General features: G+C 42.2%; 2 protein-coding genes across 2 annotated transcripts in view; one reads left to right on the top strand and one right to left on the bottom strand.

Moving 5' to 3' along the window:
- The window catches only part of LOC101104808 (aldehyde oxidase 4-like), a 68,032-nt gene extending 49,613 nt beyond the window's left edge, over positions 1-18,419 (bottom strand). The window contains exons 1-6 of the mRNA XM_004004811.5: positions 18,254-18,419; positions 16,077-16,134; positions 11,694-11,790; positions 9,114-9,222; positions 5,212-5,338; positions 1,964-2,025 (exon numbers count right to left, since the gene is read on the bottom strand). Coding sequence (XP_004004860.3) covers positions 1,964-2,025; positions 5,212-5,338; positions 9,114-9,222; positions 11,694-11,790; positions 16,077-16,134; positions 18,254-18,307 — 507 coding nt within the window. The 5' untranslated portion in view covers positions 18,308-18,419. The remainder of the gene's footprint in view (positions 1-1,963; positions 2,026-5,211; positions 5,339-9,113; positions 9,223-11,693; positions 11,791-16,076; positions 16,135-18,253) is intronic.
- Positions 16,548-17,880, top strand: LOC121818829 (biogenesis of lysosome-related organelles complex 1 subunit 1-like). The gene has a single exon (XM_042244941.2). It carries the CDS (start codon positions 17,421-17,423, stop codon positions 17,871-17,873), a length of 453 nt encoding a protein of 150 aa, XP_042100875.1. The 5' UTR covers positions 16,548-17,420; the 3' UTR covers positions 17,874-17,880.
- Positions 18,420-19,845: the final 1,426 nt, after the last annotated feature.

The raw sequence follows: 19,845 nt of genomic DNA, 5'->3' as shown, positions 1-19,845 counted from the left end.
ATAAAACCCGTCCCAAAAGGTTTGTCAGGTTTAAATATGTGGCGGGTGTGCACAGTATCTGGCACACAGGAAGCACTGCAGGAATGGTGGTGGGTATTTTCACTCATAAGGTAACAGTCCAGAGTTAAGAAGGGGTTTGGACTTTGCGACAACATCATGCATGATAAAGGGACCAACTAGTGGCTGAATGTGGGGACCCTGAGTGAGTGCGACAAAATATGTCTACCTTTGTATGTATTTTGCCTCCAGGAAAAGAGTAGTAGATTGAATCATACGAAATTGCTGTTCTTATGAGTCAAAATGGCCACACATATAGCACAACATAAAACATATCTTGCTACTGCTGCTGCTGCAGCTAAGTCGCTTCAGTCGTGTCCAACTCTGTGCGACCCCATAGATGGCAGCCCATCAGGCTCCCCCGTCCCTGGGATTCTCCAGGCAAGAACACTGGAGTGGGTTGCCATTTCCTTCTCCAATTCATGAAAGTGAAAAGTGAAAGTGAAGTCACTCAGTCATGTCCGACTCTTACTCAGGATTTAAAATAAACTAGCCTGTAGTTTGGAAATCTTTTTGAAATTCTTCGTTTCTGGTCTAAACAAAGATTTCTTTCAGACGTTTTAGTATTTGGAATGAACTTTCACCCTTTGAGTTGGTTTTGGTCAATCAAAATTATATAAAAATAATTTTTACCATAAAAATGGGTGATGAAAAACAGAACTGAATACTTGTCATGATGAGGTCTAGTCTTGATATTTCACTTTATGAAAACTAGATCTATCTCAAGACATCACCCCCCTCCAGGCCATATACTAAATCATTCTTTTGCAACTTCCTTCAACCTGTTTGATTCCTTGATCTCTCAGTTTGGAAGCTGATTTGGATTTCTTTCTCACTGCCTCCTTTATCATCTAGAGGTTATGATTTTGGCAATCCTCTTCCTGAAAGTTATCATTTTGGGCCCATAGCTACTACACTGGTTTAGGTCCTCATTCCCTCATGCATGGGATAGTGCATTAGTCCACACCCTCATCCCCATCCTCTCTTTCCAGGCTTATTCTTCTTATAGACAGGTGCCAAGAATTTTGAAATATTGTTCTTGTATGACTTCTAGCTTGAGAATAAACAATGACTATATAGTAGGCATCAGCTTTGAGCCTAAATTCCTTAGTGCTTCAGCCACATCGATTTCTTAGTTGAACTTTGGACATCCTTTCTTTTTTCTACTTCCATACATTTTCTTACTGGAAATTTTCTAACGGCCTCTCTTTACCCATCCATTAACATCACTTCCTTTAAGACCTGGCTCATAACTCTCCTTCTCCAATAGGTCTCCTCTGTGTCTTCCCTCCCCACTCATTGATTCTGTTTAATCCGTATTCCTCTGAAATTTATTTACAAGGTAGAGAGGCTATGCTGTTGTGCTGTGCTGTGCTCAGTCATGTCTGACTCTTTGTGACTCAATGGACTATAGCACACCAGGCTCTTCTGTCCATGGGATTTTCCTGACAAGAACACTGAGTTAGTAGCCATTTTTCTACTCCAGGGGGTCTTCCCAGCCTAGGGATGGAGCCCAAGTCTCCTAAATCTCCTGCATTGGTAGGCAGATGCTTTTCCACTGTGCCACCTGGGAAGCCCGCTAGAGAGGATATATTGAGCTTTTAATATCTTGCTTTTCAACTACGTGTTTATTGTTTTTTAATCTATATATTTCATTTTCTTCTATAGGCTTTGCAATTCTTGAAGTCATGGACCACATACTTCTAAAGACAGTGCCTAATTTAGGGCTGTAAACAAGATAGATATTAAAGACATATTTTTAAAAACAACAATAGTGGCATTTAACAACTTTCAGTGGATAGAAAGCACAACATTTTAGAGATAACTGAATGCAATAGATGGTTTTTACACAAAGGTTTCTTAATATGTTAAATCAACTGAAAAGATATTTTTTATCATAACTTACCGCACAGAAAGTTTTTCCACTTTCTACAATCGGTCGGTATCCAGTACAGCGGCACAAATTACCTGAAGGAGAAATTGATGTTTAAGGAATGATAGAGATATATTGCATAGTTGTGCTTTTTTTCAGTGGAATAGCTATACTAGTAGTTTTTCAGTTTTTACTTTCTGTGTCTCAAACCAACAAAATGGCTCTTTGAAACAGAAATGCCCTTCAAAACTAGAATACACTTGTGATTACAGTTTTATCCTGAAATATCACAGAGATCTCTATAGTTTTTTCCCTTCTCCGACATTATTTCCCACCCCTGCCCTAACTCATGTAACATGTGACCACTGTCCCCCATAACATCTCACACGGGCCCCTTTGTTAAGCGTCTCTCATGTAATCTCTTCTGCCTCAAATGTCCTCTTGGGGAGAGTGTGTCCATTTATCAGGGCCAGAGCACCCCTCCTCCATGGAGTCTGCTCTAACACCCCAGCCAGAGCCATACACTCATTGTCTGGATCCTCCCCCAGGTCTATCGCTGACCGTGGTGGAGCAGGGTCATTTACGTGCATGCTTCATTTCCTTCATTGGCTCTTAAGCTCATGGAGAAAGCAAAGACAGTCTTAGATGTTCTCAAATCCTCCCAGTATAGCGAAGTAGATGTTCAATAAGTACCAGGTGTTGTTTTAATTAGTCATTTCAAAATATGGTAGAAACGGAGATGAAACCACTGTCCTTTAAAAAAAGTATATTCAAATTTTGAAGCCAGTATAAATGATATTTATAAAGAGGTTTTAGTAATATGGGAAAATTCTTATGTTGTATAGTTAAAAATTGTATATGTAATATGCAATTGCATACATAATAGTCACAAGTATTTAAAATAAGCCTACAAAAACTATGTACAGAAGAGACTGAAAGAGAAGCATCTTGACTGTGGTTGTCTTCTAGGAGCAGAAATATAAATGAGTTTTTCCCTTATCTTTTCTTTTTTTTTCATTTTTCATAATAGAAATACATCATTTTTATGTTAAACATAAATTTAAGATTATTATGTTCAAATATAGTTTAAAAATTTCAGAAGCAATGTATGTATGTGAACTGGGCAGGTTTAGTTAGCTAGAAGCAAAGTGTTATTTGGAAACTTGTTGCCAGTGAGTCACGTGGAAAAACTGGATAATAGGTTTACTTTTCTTTTTTTATTTGAGCAGGAATTGTTTAGAAAGAAACTACATGCACAAGGATGGATTTAGATTCCATATTTTATCTTTCTTTTTGCTAAGAAGAAAGAATACAGGAGTTTGTGAGTTACAAACCTCTCTTTGGCATAGAAAAAAGGAGTTGAAATACCTAGAACATACCTATAAGGGATGAAATTGAACTATTTAAGAGTCAAAGGACAATTTCTCATTGATAAACAGTGAGAAAGCATTAAAAGCTGCTGCTGCTGCTGCTAAGTCACTTCAGTCATGTCCGACTCTGTGTGACCCCATAGACGGCAGCCCACCAGGCTCCTCTGTCCCTGGGATTCTCCAGGTAAGAACACTGGAGTGGGTTGCCATTTCCTTCTCCAATTCATGAAAGTGAAAAGTGAAAGGGAAGTCGCTCAGTAGTGCCCAACCTTTAGCAACCCCATGGACTGCAGCCTACCAGGCTCCTCCGTCCATAGGATTTTCCAGAGTGGGGTGCCGTTGCCTCCTCCAAAAGCTAGAGAGAGCTATATCAAAGCTTTTAGTTTTGTTTGCCACATAATCAGAAGCGCTAGTAAAAGCCCACCAAGGGAAACTAATAGCTCCCATTACAGAAAATTTTCTGATTCTAAGGGGAAAAAATATGGAAATTCAAAATTTTTCTTTTCTTAGTCTTGAAGAAAAAACAAGATTAAATGAAGTGGTCATTTGTATCAGCTGATCATTATAGAAGGTATGTGTCATGTCTAATTGCATTCCTTTTGAGTTTTTATTTGATCAGTTTTCTTAAAATATGAACATAAAGGTTATCAGTGTGCCTAGCATTTATAATTCTAGAAAGAGATCAAGTAAATGAAGTGTGAAACAAAATTACTCTTGAGTTATCTACACCTAGAATAAAGTTATCTTTATAATTTAGCCAAACTTGACAATGCCATCTCCTGGTGGTTAAGTGAGTTATAGGCATAGAATCTGGGAGGAAATAATTCATGTTTATAAGACTGTCTGTGCATATTCAAAGAAACATACAAAAAGTAAGGCAAATCACAAGACCTTTACTTTTTAAAGCTCTAAATATCCCATTAGTGTAGGTTATTTTATAAAACGAAGATCATCTGTTATTCAAATTTATTCAGGTTTAGTTAAAATTATAATTGAAACCATTGGCCAAAATTCTTATAATACTTACTGAGAAACTGAAAAACGTTGAATGTAGAAGTTGATGAGAGATAAGGGAAAATATTAGTGAATGTTTATATTCTAGATACCATACAACTTAAGTTGAAATTTTACTTTGTTTTAGTATGTATCTTTTCATCATAAAACTGAGTTTTTGTGTAGGTTTGTTTACTGAAAGGGATAAAGAGTTTTCTTATAACCTTTAGAAGTTTGCTTCCACAGCTTTCTTCAAAGAACTAGTAACTGCTTACCTTGAACCTAGTATGTTTATTGAAACTACATTTGATAAAATGCTTTTTTGGGGTAGTAAATCATGTCTGTTCACTTAAATTTGATAGCTATTTTGTCATAAGAGATCGAGTTGCTCACCAAGCTTATCTGTGATAACTAATTCCTATTTATGAGCTTCTCGATCTTGTAATGAACCCAACCAGAACAGAAAAAGGTAAAATTTCTGAAATCTATTCTCTTTGTAAAATTAATTTTAGTAAGTAGAGTTAATGAATGATTTTAACAGATTGATTTAAAAATAAACCAAAAAATCTCATTCTTGTACACTACCCAGATTTCCACATTTGGAAACTATTGTATTAAAAATGTTAGAAACAGCAGATTTGAATGCTTTTGTAGAGTGACTACAGGCTCCATTAAAGGAGAAAGGTTTGTAATGAAACAATATTGCCCCAATTTTTGGCACCAGTGCTAGCCAATGAGGGCAGCCTTTCCTAGAGAGGACTGAGGTCAAGGTGAGGGCTAATGGGGCTACTTGTTGACCAGGTGCCTGGAACCCCAAAGTTGCACTACAGCTTCTCTCCACCACCTGGGGCCTTCTTCCCTCCTTCCTTGGGCACCTCCCTCTGGAAGTCCTGCCTGCGGAGGGCTGAGAAGCCTCACCTCCAAGAGCTTCGGTTATCTGCTCAGGGGTGGGCTCCGGGTGGTTCCTCAGCAGTGTGTAGATGGACATCATCATTCCTGGGCTGCAGAAACCACACTGTGTCCCATGACACTTGGCAAGTCTTTCCTGGGGGAAAAATGGTACATTACTTCTACTTTAAACCTCTTACTTCCCTCCCTTGTATACCAGATAGGAGCAAAGCTTATATATTTAACTTTCTAGAAATAACTGCAGAGTGGAAAATGTCATTCTGGAAGAATATTTCTATTTCTTGAAATCATATGTTTCCCCCTACCCACTCAAGAAAATACTATTGGCATGTATTAAGTCACTTTACTCCACAGACTCTCTGGTTTCTTTACCTGTGAAATAAGAATATGGTTTAAGTAACGAGTAAAATGCTTTGAAGTCATGTTCATGTGGGTTTTGGTCCTTCCTGTACTCATTAATTGTAGGTCCCTGGATGATTTATTTGACTTCTTTCTTCATCTTTTTCACTTCCTTTTAAAAGAAATTTTTTTAAAAAATTGAAGTATAATTCCTTTGGGGGCTTCCTTGGTGGCTCAGTGGTAAAGAATCTGCCTGTCAATGCAGGAGATGCATTTTGATCCTTGGATCAGGAAGATTCCCTGGAGAAGGAAATGGCAACTCACTCCAGTATCCCTGGCTGGGAAATCTCATGGCCAGAGGAGCCTGGGGCACTGCAGTCCATGGGGTAGCAAAAGAGTTAGACACAGCTTAGTGGCTAAACAACAATGTACTGCCTTACAATGTTGTGTTATTGACAGTTTGTGCTGTGCAAGAACGTAAATCAGTATACATATGTCCCTTCCCTCTTGAGCCTCTCTCCCAGCCCACCACACATTCCATCACTCCAGGTCACCACAGAGACCCAGCTGAGCTCCCCGTGTTATACAGCAGCTCCCCACTAGCTATTTACTTCACACATTGTTGTCCTTTTAGTTGCTAAATCATGTCCAACTCTTTTGTAATCCCGTGGACAGAGGAGCCTGCCATTTCCTTTTCCAGGGGATCTTCCTGACCCAAGGACCGAACCTGTGTCTCCTGCATTGCAGGCAGATTCTTTACTGCTGAGCCACCCAGGAAGCTCCATTTTACACATGGTAGTGTATAATGTCAATAATATTCTCTCAATTCATCCCACCCTCTCCTTCCCACCCTGTGTCCACAAGTTATTCCCATCTTTAAAATTAGAATAATAATGGTATCTATGGCACAAGATAACTGAGAATAAGTGAATGAGCATACACAAATCATTTAACAGTCTCTGGCAACTAAATTTTATCTTCTTCTTCATTTATATTCTATAATGTTTTATGGATTAAATGACAATCTATATACGATGGCACCCCACTCCGGTACTCTTGCCTGAAAAATCCCATGGATGGAGGAACCTGGTAGGCTGCAGTCCATGGGGTCGCTAAGAGTTGGACACGACTGAGTGACTTCCTTTTCACTTCTCACTTTCACGCATTGGAGAAGGAGATGGCAACCCACTCCAGTGTTCTTGTCTGGAGAATCCCAGGGAGTGGGGAGCCTGGTGGGCTGCTGTCTACAGGGTCACACAGAGTTGGACATGACTGAAGTGACTTAGCAACAGCATATACATGCTTTGAAAATTGTGATGTATAATTTAGAAGTGTTGTGCCATTTACATACTTAAGTTATGCAGTTCAACTTTATGCATTTAAATACAACAAAACAATAAAAAAAGAGTGCAAAATAGAAATAGAATGAGAAATGACAATTTGCTTTGTCCATTCTGTACAAAGACCCAATCCATGAACGGATGGGAAACATGACTCTGTGGGTCCCACTGTGTGTCTCCGTCCCATGTCTTTCTCAATGAGTTGAGGATACTCAGTTCGCTGGCCTGAATGTGATTCAAATGGTTTTAAATAAACATTTTTCCAACAGCATGACCCTTAAGATGGAAGCCAAATCCTTCATCTATTGTTCAACTGAAAGGAAAGACATTGTTCTAGTGCCAGAGGAAAATATGGTTGTGTTGGGTTTACTGCTAGAAGGCAAGTTGTTTCCGACGTGTCATACAGACAGACACAGCACATGTGCTGGTAAATATTTAACAACTGGATCTCTGGGAAGACAGTCCTTATTTGTAGCTTCTACTATTTTTGGTAATATAAATATTTCCATGGAGGCTGAGGTTAAACTTCTGATGTGATGTCATTGAATGTGGATATATTTACAAGGTACTTCCACTGTGTAGCTACAATAGACATAAATGGCCTCAAAAGCATAGGTGATAGAAAAATGTAGTAAAATAATTGGGATACAGTAAAAGTTACTATTTATCAACTTTGTTTTTAATATCATTTACCTGCTTTTAAGTTTGTAGAGTTTAGTTTTTAGTAACAGCTGTGCTTAAAGCTTGGCTCACAAAATCCCTAACATTTACCAAGTGGCTCTCAGTTCAGTTCAGTTTAGTCACTCAGCTGTGTCCGACTCTTTGCGACCCCATGAACCTCAGCACGCCAGGCCTCCCTGTCCATCACCAACTCCTGGAGATTACCCAAACTTATGACCATTGAGTCGGTGATGCCATCCAGCCATCTCATCCTCTGTGGTCGGCGTCTCCTCCTGCTCTTGATCTTTCCCAGCAGTAATCCAAGTCTATGCCCTGACCAGTAATGCTGAAGAAGCTGAAGTTGAACTGTTCTATGAGGACCTACAAGACCTTTTAGAACACCCCAAAAAGATGTCCTTTTCATTATAGGGGACTGGAATGCAAAAGTAGGAAGTCAGGAAACACCTGGAGTAACAGGCAAATTTGGCCTTGGAGTACAGAAAGAAGCAGGGCAAAGGCTAATAGAGTTTTGCCAAGAGAACACACTGGTCATAGCAAATACCCTCTTCCAACAACACAAGAGAAGCGACTCTCACATGCCAGTAAAAGCCTGTTCGGGACACTACTGAACTATCACGTATTGTCAGAATTTGGGAGGAAGAAATCTGATAAGCTGCAGCATTTGGTTGCTTCCATAACTGTTAAGATGGTGAGCCAAGTGTGCAGTAAGAGCTTAATAAGATCAAAAAGTCATTAAGTTTACAGTTGAAAGACAAGCACTACCAAAAGTGCTCATAAATGCAACATATCAACAGAGGAAGCTCTGAGCCTCCATGTTCTAACATAACCTTCTAGGGGAAGAAATTTCCAAGGAGATTATAGCAATCCATAATTTTCTTTCTACACCCTGCTTTTAAAACTTAACCTCCGAAGAAACTCTTGTTCAATAGCACATAAAAGTAATATTGCAGTTTCTTTTAAAAAGTCCTCTGAACATTAGTATCAATAAATACTTCGTCATGGTGTTCAGCTTCTCATGAGACATTTCAGGAGTATTTGTAAACAAGGTTAGCTTCTTATTCACAGTTTAGTAATTTTGAAATGTGGTAGACAAGTAGTGTCTTCTATAAACTTCTAGTTTCCTATCTCATTTTCTTCTTTTATCAGACTGGGCTTGTCCTTGTTTTAGTTTAGGGCAAGATGAGAGTGAGAAGTTAAGATATATTAAAATTATGAAGATGAAGAAATCTTGGTTTATACACAAATCTTTCTCTTTTTTTAAATTTAATTTTATTTTTGGCATTTTATTTGGGGATCTTAGTTCCCCCACCAGGGATGGAACCTGTATCCCCTGCAGCGGAAGAGTACAGAATCTTAACCACTGGCCCACCAGGGAAGTCCCTATACACCAAGCTCTGAAAAGATCCCTAGCTATGAAGTACTAAATCCCACAAAATGAGAATTTAAAAGCACACACACACAAAATCTCAAAATTGATGACCTAACTGGAGTCCATTAGATTATGGAGGGTGCCGATACCAGCACTGGGTCCCCACCACATTGTACTCTTACCTGCACGGGGTGAATCCTGGTTTTAATGCTTCCTACACCTTCCACAGTGGTGACAGCAGCCCCATACAGAGAGCAGATGGGCACCAGGCAGGCTGTAACTGGATAATGGCTGTGATGGGATTTTGTAAAGAGAACACATTGGAATCACCTGGAGTGGGTACCATAATTCAGGGAGTTATTTCTAGAAAGGGTCTTGAGACTATATTTCCCTGAGAACACAGAGAACACTAGATAAAAAACCATAACTTTTTGGAAGTGTTCAAGAAAGGACTTAACATATGGCTGGAGTAGAATGGTAGAGAGAAATGGAAAAAAAGAAAAATGAGTTTTGTGTAGAACCTCCAAGAGACCCTCATTCTCGTTTATTTTTCTTATTCAGAGAAAAAAGGCTTTTTCTCTTCATAAAATGATATATTGACTCATGTAAACCATCATGGGATAATTTACCCCAGTGATTCTCAGCTGTGGAAGTTTCTAAAAATACAAAAACTCTGGTTGTATGCTAGCCTAATTATTATTATTAGTTTTTGGTCATGCCACACAGTGTGTGGGATCTTAGTTCCCTGGCTAGGGATCGAACCTGGATCCCCTACATTGGAAGCACAGAGTCTTAACCACTGGACTGCCGGGGAAGTCCAAGGCTAGCAATTAAACCAGAATCTTTGGGATGTAATCACTCCATCACTTTTTCAAAGCTCCTCAGCTGATCCCAATGCATGGGCAAGTATATAAGCCATGGGTTCATGCCCCTGTCTTGACCATCCCTCTCACACTAGAGTCTGTATTATTGACACAGCAGATGTGGTTACATCAGAGTCTCATCTCACTGGTTGGGAATGGGGTCTAGGCTTCATTAATTCAGTTTAGTCTCTCGGAAGAGTGCTTGGTGTACAGAGCAAGAGTGAACCTTGGGTTACTGTGCATTTTTTTTTTGTTGTTATTGTTCTCCAGCTGCCCTCCTCCATTAAGTTTACTTTCTCTTAATGTTATCTCCCTCTTCCTTTTCTCTCAACTTTTCCAGGGCTTGTTGCTTTCTTGTCTTAGCCTTATGCCTCATCCAGGAAATAGAGGCATATTCTCCTCTCACTGCCCAGCCCACCCCTACTCATCTCTAGCTGCAGTCAGCCTCACCCCGAGTCCAGGCCTGGAGGGTGAGGACACCCCACCCTTCCTCCTCCCCTGTGCCCTGAATCCCTTCTATTCTTGTCTTCCCAAGGACTTGCTTCATTATCAATTGCCTTTCTAACCTCTTCCTTTCTAGGGTCTCATTCCTCTAAATTAGAAGTTTAAGTGTTTTTTTGGGCTAAAAATAAATCCCCAGGCTAATGTCTCTCTCCAGCCCATCTTTCTCCCCCTCTTAGTCACGTTTCTTCAAAAGCTATCCATGCCTTCCTGGCCCTCCAGCCACTCCTGCGTATCTGTACCTCATCTTCCAGCCCCACAAGTCTGCTGACGGTGCTCTGGGAGCAATCTAATGGCTCTGAGCCGTGTCCTGGTGTTTCATACTATTGCACTTCTACCACCTTGGAACTTTCTCTTCTGGATGCTCCTCCTTCATCCCTGGCTACTCCCTCATGGTCTCCTTTGGAGGGTGTCTTTGCCCATCTCCCTGTCTCTTGTTCTGCAGTGTCCTGAACTTGGAAGCTCTCCTGGGATTCCCACTACATTCTAAATGACCAGGGTTGAAAACTTGCTTTTACCACTAATAGGCCCTCATAACCTTGACAAGTTAGTTAACCCTGTTTGCCTCCACTTCCTCTTTTTTCAATATGAGTGACAGTCGAGACTATCTCAAAATTGTTTTGGGGGCCAAATATGATAACATGAAGTAAACTATTTTGAACAGTGCCTAGCATTCAATAAACATTAGCTATTTCTATTGTCATTGTTAGTATCTATGTCGATAATTTCCAATAAACTAGCTCCAGATGAGACCTCTCCTCTGAGTAATAGACCTGTCTGTGTAGATACCTGTGGGCAATCCTTCTTGCATGTCCCATAGTAATCGCAATGCGATTCATCCAAAACTAAACTCACCCCTTTCCTTTCCTTTGCTTCTCCTCTTCCTAATTTGTTAACAGCATAACCCAGAGACTTAAGACAAAAAACTTTGAAATCATGCTTGATAACTCTCCTACCACATGCAATCTGTGAGCAAATTTACATTTTAGGTCAAGGTGACGTTGGCTCAGTCACATAGCACGATGGGAGGTCTCACTCAGCCCTTCAGGGGAATAACTCTTCTAGTGTATGTTAACCTAAACCTTCTGCCAGGACAAGACATCACTTCTTTGTGTGTAAACCCATTTTTCCCTGGCCCTCAGTCTGAGATCTGCTCAAAAGCAAAGCAAATATCTGTACAGCAAGACAGAGTGGCCCCGAGAGACTGGAACGCAGGACAGATATACCCTGATGGGAAGAAAGTCCATAGGAAAGATCTGGAGCATGGGAAGTCACAGGAGAGCAGGTCCAGAGGCCATGTGAGTGCAGTGGACACCTGGAGAGAGGAGGGGGACACAGGGGCAGGAAGTGGAGGTTCTGCATTCTTTCCAGAAGTACTTGGGCCAATGCAAAGGATACTGGATCTTCTTGGTCTTCGGGTCGTATCGGGACACCATGACAGTGCAGGCACCGCAGCCTCCACTCCCACAGCCGTATTTGGTGCCAGTGAGGTGGACTGGAAGGAAGGGGGTCAAGGAAAAGAGGGACCCAGGCTCCTTTGCTTTCTATACTTTTCTTCCTCAGATACTCGTAACAAGTGAGTGGTTTTCTGGAGTCTCCTAAGATTTCCTGCTTAAAAGAGCTGTTCCACTTTTTGCACATAAGTGAGCTAATTGATGAAAGGTGAGAAGATATCCCTACACACCCACATCACAGGGCTTTATCTGAAATCCCTGAGGCATTTGTGAATGCGGCATTTTCTGGATTTTAGAAAGACAGTATGGTAGCTCTCCAGTGGGGCAAGGGCAGCACCTTGTAATCAAAAGCTCATGCTTCTAAAGTGAGTCCTCTGGATATTCACACTGAGTGGGACGCCATGAAGACTACAAAGAGCCTCATGCCAGTTAGATCAGAGTCTGCATCCACATGAACAGGGAAAAGCCTGTTGAATTCAGAGTTGGGGACAATGGATTCTTCATTCGTGTTATGTTATTGCTGTGGAGGTGCTGGGAGGTGGTGCAGATGTAAAACTTAGAACCCCCCACCAGGAAGCTTAACTTTTCCTGGTTCAGCAATGTAATGTTTTTATTTTCTTATAGGATTACAAGATTAGAGAATATGAATTGATAACTTGGTTCCTGAACCAGTAATATCAACAAACTCTGTGTACCTCTTCCCTGTAAGACACTGGCATGTTTCCACAAAGAAAGAGCAAATAATGTATGTAATCCCTTTGCTTCAGGTGCTATTAGAGTCTACTAGAATTTGCTTGGGACCTCTCTGGGTGAGGTTTAAGAAAGATTTCATGGTGGGTGCAGATTATAATTGGCTTGGGTGGAGGCTGAGAATAATTTCATCTTAGGAATTGCTACCCATGACGAGGTAATAACAGGTCAGGACACCGCAGAGTGGGAAGCTGAGATTCTCTGCAGAGGTTCAGAGGGAGTGGCACCCCGCTTCCTCTGTTCCCTCATCTGAGCCCACTCAGGCAAGCCAAGCTTGCTTTCTTCAGGCAGAGTCACGTGGGTGATGCCTTAGTGAGAGTGTACCATTGACCTGAAGGGAAAAGTCAGAGAAACCCCTTCTGTTTGCCTTTGGTGACCTGACATTTTCAAGCAAAGGAATCCAGGAGCCGTCTGACTCAAAGAAGAGTCAAATTTTGACTGTTCACTATGTCAGACCTTAAAGAAGCTCTCTGCTTCTTGTTTTAACATTGCCTTGAGTGAAAAGTGAAAGGTTGATTCAACCAGCTGCTTTGCCCTCTGGTTACTAGGCAAGTAGTTTGATGCCTCCTTCCTCCAGTCCCACCAGAAGTACCTGATTCAGGCAGTTTCCTCCATGTTCTGTTGACTCATCCTAAAGCTCTTCGCTAGGCAGGGTGACCAGACAAAATACAGGACACCCAGTTAAATCTGAATTTCAGATAAAAAATGAGTTATATTTTAGTGTAAGTATGTCCCATGCATTCAAATTCAAATTTACCTGGGCATACTATATTTCTATATGCTAAAGCTGACAACCCTACATAAGTCAAATACAAAAAATAATATATCAGAAGTTTATTTTTCGGTCCTTTAAGGAAAGAGCTTTCTCAGGGCCCCAAGATACACAGCACTATGGGCATATACCTGAGACTAAATGCTCATGGCCAGCGTGTGCAGTTGACCCTGGAATTTCCACTGACCTCTGGTCATTCATCAGTGAGTGAGTGTGTCTTGCATGCCAAACTTGACTCTTTGCCTCAAGGATCTCACTCCTCATTAATCTCTTGCTATACCCTCCCACCCCCACCCCCAAAAGCTTTACATCCATTGGAATAAACTGCTTTCAGTTCCTCTAAAGCAATATATTCTCTTGCCTCTGCACCACCCCCATCCCCCACACACCACCGCCAAGAATACCCTTTTCCCCAAGAATTCCCCTTTCCCAGCAACTCCTACAACCCTTCTCTTTCCCTTCCTTCCTCAAGCCGGGTGGGAGTGCCCTGTCCATGTTCCTGCAACACGGCACTCATCACACCCGCTGTCTGTCTCTTCATTCACTAGATTGAGGGCAGAGGCTGTGTCTTCTAGCTTACTTCTGCACACGTGGTGCTTGGTAAAATTCATCTACTGAATGAAGAGTTGTTTCGAGAACTGCAAGAAGTGATAGGGCTGGGTATGTGAAGAGTGAGGGAAAATGAGGACAAGCGTTTAGGAGGCCTGACCCATCCCGTTTCTCCAGTTTTATCCTGGAGCCAGGATCTCACAGTTGCATTAAAGCACCTCCCTAATGACACATCCTCTTTAATCTGTGTAGCTGTGGGACATCACCTCTTGCTGGTGCAGGATCTTGTTTTTACAGGTCAGATTGCTTAACAGCAGGCCAGGATCTGTCATGTGGAAGGAGAGGTTGCACCCCAGCAGGTCTGGGCTGCGTAGGGTGCATAGGTGAGTTGCCATTTCCTTCTCCAGGGGATTTTCCCGACCCAGGGATCAAACCCAGTTCTCCTGCACTGCAAGCAGACTCTTTACTGTGTGAGCCACTAGGGAAATGGGAGGCTGGGGCTGATTCTGTCTGGGGCTCTAGCAGCCTTGCTTACCTGGGAGCCCATGAATTTTCAGCTTGTTCCTAATATAGAGTTTCTTCACTTTGGGAGTCTAGAGAAAGCATGGTAAAGTGTGGCACAGATGTAGAAAGGTAAGAAAAGAGAAGTGATAGGGTATGCTGACTAACACAGATTTTAACGCTGGGTAAGTGGGAGGTGGCAAAACCAAGGAGGAAGGATTTGGCCTGTTTGGGTTTTTTTGTTCTGTTTCAACTGTAATCCCAATTCCCTGAATAGTGAGTGCAACGGGGACGCTGGGGGGCAGTACTGGCTAGAGTAGTAGAATAATGGGGGTAGGAAACCAGATTGAAATGTTAAATAGTGAGAGATGGAGTCAGCAGAGAAATGAGACATTAGGTACACACAGTTATTAGATAAGTCTGGCGAGGAAAGGTCAGGGAGAAAGGAAGTCATGCTTCATGTTTTTAGATGTGCATGTTGGGAGGCCAAGAGCCAGAAGCAGAAGGAAACGAAGATTCTGGAGAGAGGATTGTCTGGCATACCACCGATTCCTCAGAGCTTAATACAGTGCCTGGTTCTTAGTAGACACTGAATAAGTATACTTATTTTTCACTTATTATTTGTTGATTTATCTTTTGGCCATGTGGCTTGCAGGATCTCAGTTCCATGACAAGGGACTGAACCCAGGTTATGTCAGTGAAATCCCAGAATCCTAACCACCAGACGCCAGGAAACTCCCCCTCAAAATCTCCAAATTATTTTGAAACAATTGTAGTCTCATTAGAAGTTGCAAAAATAGTACAGACTGCCCTATGGACCTGTTCCCTAGTTTCCCCCAATGCTGACATTCCACAGAACTACAGTGTAATACCAAAACCGGGAAACTGACATAGGAATCATACCAAAAACAGATAACCAGAGGCTAGAGTTTCTTCAGATTTTACCGCTTATGCATGCTCTCCTACTGTGTGGTATACTCAGCTCTATGCAATTGTATCTCATAGATCTGTGTAACCACTGCCACGGTCACTCTCTTGTGCTTTTACAGTTACACTCAAGCCCAAGAAATTCTTTTTGAATATTTACTGAAGGTACAGGAGGAGAGAGATGCGAAAAAGGGTCCAGATCAAAAGTGAAGAGCTGGAGTGCATTAGTTATACGAAGGGATTTTGAAATATGCTTATAAAACTTTGTTTTCTCTGATAAGGATTATCAAAAGGCATAGATGACAAGTCAATGAAATGCCCTTGTGGGAGGGTACACATATTGTCTTTGTCAGTGGGATGTACCCTTGAGCAAGTAGCTGGACATATTTAATCTTTTGGTTGGCCTGCCATGTTGGGTTTTAATTCCCCAACCAGGGATTGAACCCACGACCCCACACATGGAAGTCTTAATCACTGGACCACTGGGGAAGTTCCTGGCTCGACATTTTCACATTCACACTGCTGAATATAAAACCATCATCAAGGTGACCATGGGGGTCAAAAGTCAAAAAGTTATTTCCAAAGTTAGCACACTCACAGTTCACTGGATGATCATTTTGGTTTTGCCCAGGCAAAAAATACAACGAATATAGCACATATCTGTCACTTTTAAATGCATTCTCTGAACCCCAACTAGACTGCACAAATTGAACACAAGGTTATTTATCTAGAGCAAATACAAAAGGAAGAATGACTTCCTTTAGAAGTCTTAGCATGTTTTCTTTTTACCACCAAAGCCAGATTAATTACAGTAAAATAAAAGGATACGGATTTTCCTCAAGTAGAATAGTAGATTTACTTCAGGATCAGCATTCTTCTCTATGACCTACATTGTGAAATAAGAAGAGATTTTAGGAAGATAATACCAGCATGTTATGGCAATCCTATCTGTTGTTTTGGGGGCTTGTTTTTGAAAGGTGTTGGCTTCACAAGGACCAAAAACAACAAAAGAAGCCTTTTCTAACACTGGAACTAGAATTCTGGAGAAATAATGGAAGGCTGTTTCAATGTCTCTGAACTTTCTCGTATATGTGACAACTGTCAACTCTGGATTATTTTTTCCTTAGAGTTACTTGGAAAGGATCCAGATGGGGAAACAGATTCCAAAACTGACTCAAGATAACTCAGCCACATGAAGTCATGAAAAAGCTTAGCCAGAGAAGATTCTCTAAAGGAGTTGTGGGAGAGTATGTCATGAGGGAGCCTCTTCTGTCCCCACCAGCTCCCCTTGCCCACTGAAACGGAGGTGCCTGGGTGAAGGAAGAGCTTAAGGGAACAGGAATCGCCCCTCTGCCTGTCACGGGGTGCTCCAGGCTGCTACTCTCAATAGATCGAAAGTCATCTGTCATCCCTGACTCAGGCAGCATCTCTGCTGGGTACAGTCGGGCAAGATTAGAGAGGAGAATTGGAACGAAACCCATCAGTAAGGGGCGCAACACTGAGTCTAGAGACACAGGACCTTATTCCACCAAAAGTGTTTTTGATGACCCCAGAAAAAGTAACAAACCACATTATTTTCATAACTGCTTCCTATTTTCAAGTCTCCTTTTGAGTCCTCAGAAGATTCACTCAGCCAGAGATGAGCTCAGTGCTCCCCTCTCGGAATCTCAGTGTGCAGAGCAGGCTGAGCGAAATGTCATCGCAGAAGCAAAGCATTACACCTAGACCGCTTTAACACCTTACCTGTGTGGCTACGGATATTATTTCCAAGGTGGAAGCAAGATGGGGGTCAGGAGTGGTGGCCTGCAAGCCAGGACCACTTTCCCTTCCTCCTGTGTGCCCCTACACTGAGGGGGCACAGCCTGCTGACACTATTCTGTGCTATAAAGACATCGATGTTCCTGAGGCAACATTCCAGGTCAATGTTTCTCAACCATTCTAATTGCCGGTTCAACACTGCACTTGATTTATTGTCTTCATTCACGATATTGCTCCAGGCCCAAAGTAGCAGGCCAGGACGCTTTAGCCTCAAGGTTCATGGATCAGCCTGGAAGTATTTATTAGGGCAAAATAAAATCCTCCTTTGCTATTATTATCCTCAATGTCATATACTCCTTCTATTAAAACAGTGTTGTTGGGAGGGGGCCGGATGTGCCCTACCCCCAGCCCACCATGACCATGCTGTCCCACCTGCTGAAAGAACACCAGGCCAAGCAGAATGAACGCAAAAAGCTGCAGCAGGAGAGGCTAGAGGCCATCACTCCAGCCACCCACTTGGCAGAAGTTTCGGTGGATCACCTCAATGCGGGTGTGGCCCAGGCCAACAGGAGCCAGAGGAAGCTGGACCACAAGGTGAAGAGCCTACAGATTCAGGCTGCCCAGTCTGCCGAGCAGACAGGTCAGTGGATCGGGATGGTGGAGAACTTCAACCGGGCACTCAAGGAAATCTGGGATGTGCAGAACTGGGCCCAGAAAATCGAGCTGGACATGTGCAGCATCACCACCACTCTGAAGGACATCTACAAAGGGCAGCGGCAGTCGGCCCCCTCCTGGCCCAGTTGCCCTCCCTTCCCCCACTCCTCCTTCCTGCCCCAGGTGGGCAGGAGGGAGGCTGATAGCCCATGAATAAAACACAAGCCTCCAAAGTAAAAAAATAAAATAAAATAGCATTGCTAAACTCAAGCAGAGCTAACATCCGTGTAATGGGAGGATGACATAGTTTTTAATGCCTGGGTCAGACTTCACTACCATTGTAATTTAACAAATAAAAATGAGAGTACCTTATTGATTCCAAAAGAAAAGAGCAAACTAACACTCCCAAGCTTTAATAATTTCACAGTAAACCCTAAACTAACAACCCATGGTCAAGTTCATACTACTACATATGACTTGAAAAAGACAGAAAAAGAGTTTAAGTAAATAAGAAACAGTATCAGTGAAAGAAAATCAGCTTGGTTTTCATCTCTGACATATGAAAATTCATATTAATCATATCATAAACTTACCTTTCTTCCATTCACAAAAAAAATCAACTCATCAGAATTGGAAAGAGAAGGCATTATGCCAGAAAAAATACCTTCACCAAGATAGAGGGTTATTTTTTTCTTGGAAAGCAGATATGTTAGGGCAAAAACCTGGATGCTTATCAGCCTTGGGGAAGCCCGAGCTGCCAAAGCAGGAAGAGAAGAGGTGACTTATAGTCAGACTAGCGGACGTGAAGCACCAACCAGAGCTCCTGGCCCGCCCAGCCCACGAGCTTGCCCTTCCCCTCCCTTCCCATGTCAGTCAGGTCAGTGATTTTGCCAGTCCCCGTTGGAATCCAAGACTGGTTTTTACTGGGGGAAGGTGTTTAACATCAGGAATGAAAAAAATAAAAGAGAGTTTAAAATAGACTATTATTGTTTTTTTTAACTAACCAAGTCATCAATTAATTCAATGCTATTAAAACTCATGACACTTTCTTAGGTTTTTCTACAGTTAAAGGAAAAAGGGAGATTTCACTATGTACATACCTTCATAACTTCTTTATAGAGACTTCATAAAAATGTGTCCTTAATTGCATTAAGCAAACTGCAAGTATATTCTCTTAATCTTTTTTTCATACTCACTTTCTTCTCTGAATTTAAGGGTTAAGACATCAAACTACTTAAAACCAGAAACATGTACAGAAACTTGCTATGGGCTGGAGACTCCTTTCAGGACTCCCTTAGTCCTACAGCAGCTTGATAAAGTGCTGTCATCTTCTCTTTAAAGATGTAGAAACCGCAGCACAGAGACGTCAGGCAATTTGTCCAATGTCACACAGGCAATGATGGCAGAGTTGCTCCAGAGTCCGTGTCTTTGACCTCTTTCCTGTGCTCTAGATGGAAGGAAATGAGGCTGGAGGGGTGGCTAGTGGCCAGAGTCGGGGCCAGAGCATGGAGGGAGGCCTGGCAGGCATGACGAAGGTTTTGCTGAGCTGTCTAAATATGATGGGAAGCCACTGGAAGGCTTTTAGTAGGGGTGACAGGGTCTAGGTTTTAAAAAGATTGCTAGGCTGTTTGCAAAGAATGAAGGGTAGGGACAAGGGGAGAGAGAAGAGAGGTAATTAGAAGTTATGATAGTGGCTCAACCAAGGGATGATGACGCTTGGTCTAGGGTGCCAGTGAGGGGCAGCGGTAAGAAGGGCCCACATGTGCTGACAAACTGGATGTGAGGGGTGTGTGTGTGTGTGCGCGCACGTGTGTGTGTGTGTGTTGTATGTGTGAGAGGTGGAGTGAAAAATGTCTCTGCAGCTTTTAGTCTGAGCAGATGACTGGGGCTAACTTACATGTCAAGTTCTATTTGGATAGTAAAAGTTTGGGAACCTAAAAAACACCCAAATGGAGATGGTGAGTAGGTTGCTGACCCTCCCACCCCCTTGCTTCCTGTCTTGAGGAAAGGGAAGGCTCCAGGTTTGGGGCAGAATTTCCCTACAGAGACTCCAGTCTTTCTTCAAGCCCCAAGTGCTTACCTCACCAACTGGGCAGCAGGCTGCCTACTCCCCTGCCTCATCACCCCCATGGTTCCTATTCGCATCCCTCTGCATGCTGCTCATCAAACAGGGATCTGAAGGGTG

This window comes from Ovis aries, chromosome 2, assembly GCF_016772045.2.
Source record: "Ovis aries strain OAR_USU_Benz2616 breed Rambouillet chromosome 2, ARS-UI_Ramb_v3.0, whole genome shotgun sequence".
NCBI lineage: Eukaryota > Metazoa > Chordata > Mammalia > Artiodactyla > Bovidae > Ovis > Ovis aries.
The sequence above is the reverse complement of the archived record's forward strand: the minus strand, read 5'-3'. Positions and strand labels throughout refer to the sequence as shown.

Excerpts from the sequence above, each read along its gene's own strand:
- LOC121818829 (XM_042244941.2), top strand. The coding sequence starts at position 17,421 with ATGACCATGCTGTCCCACCTGCTGAAAGAACACCAGGCCAAGCAGAAT.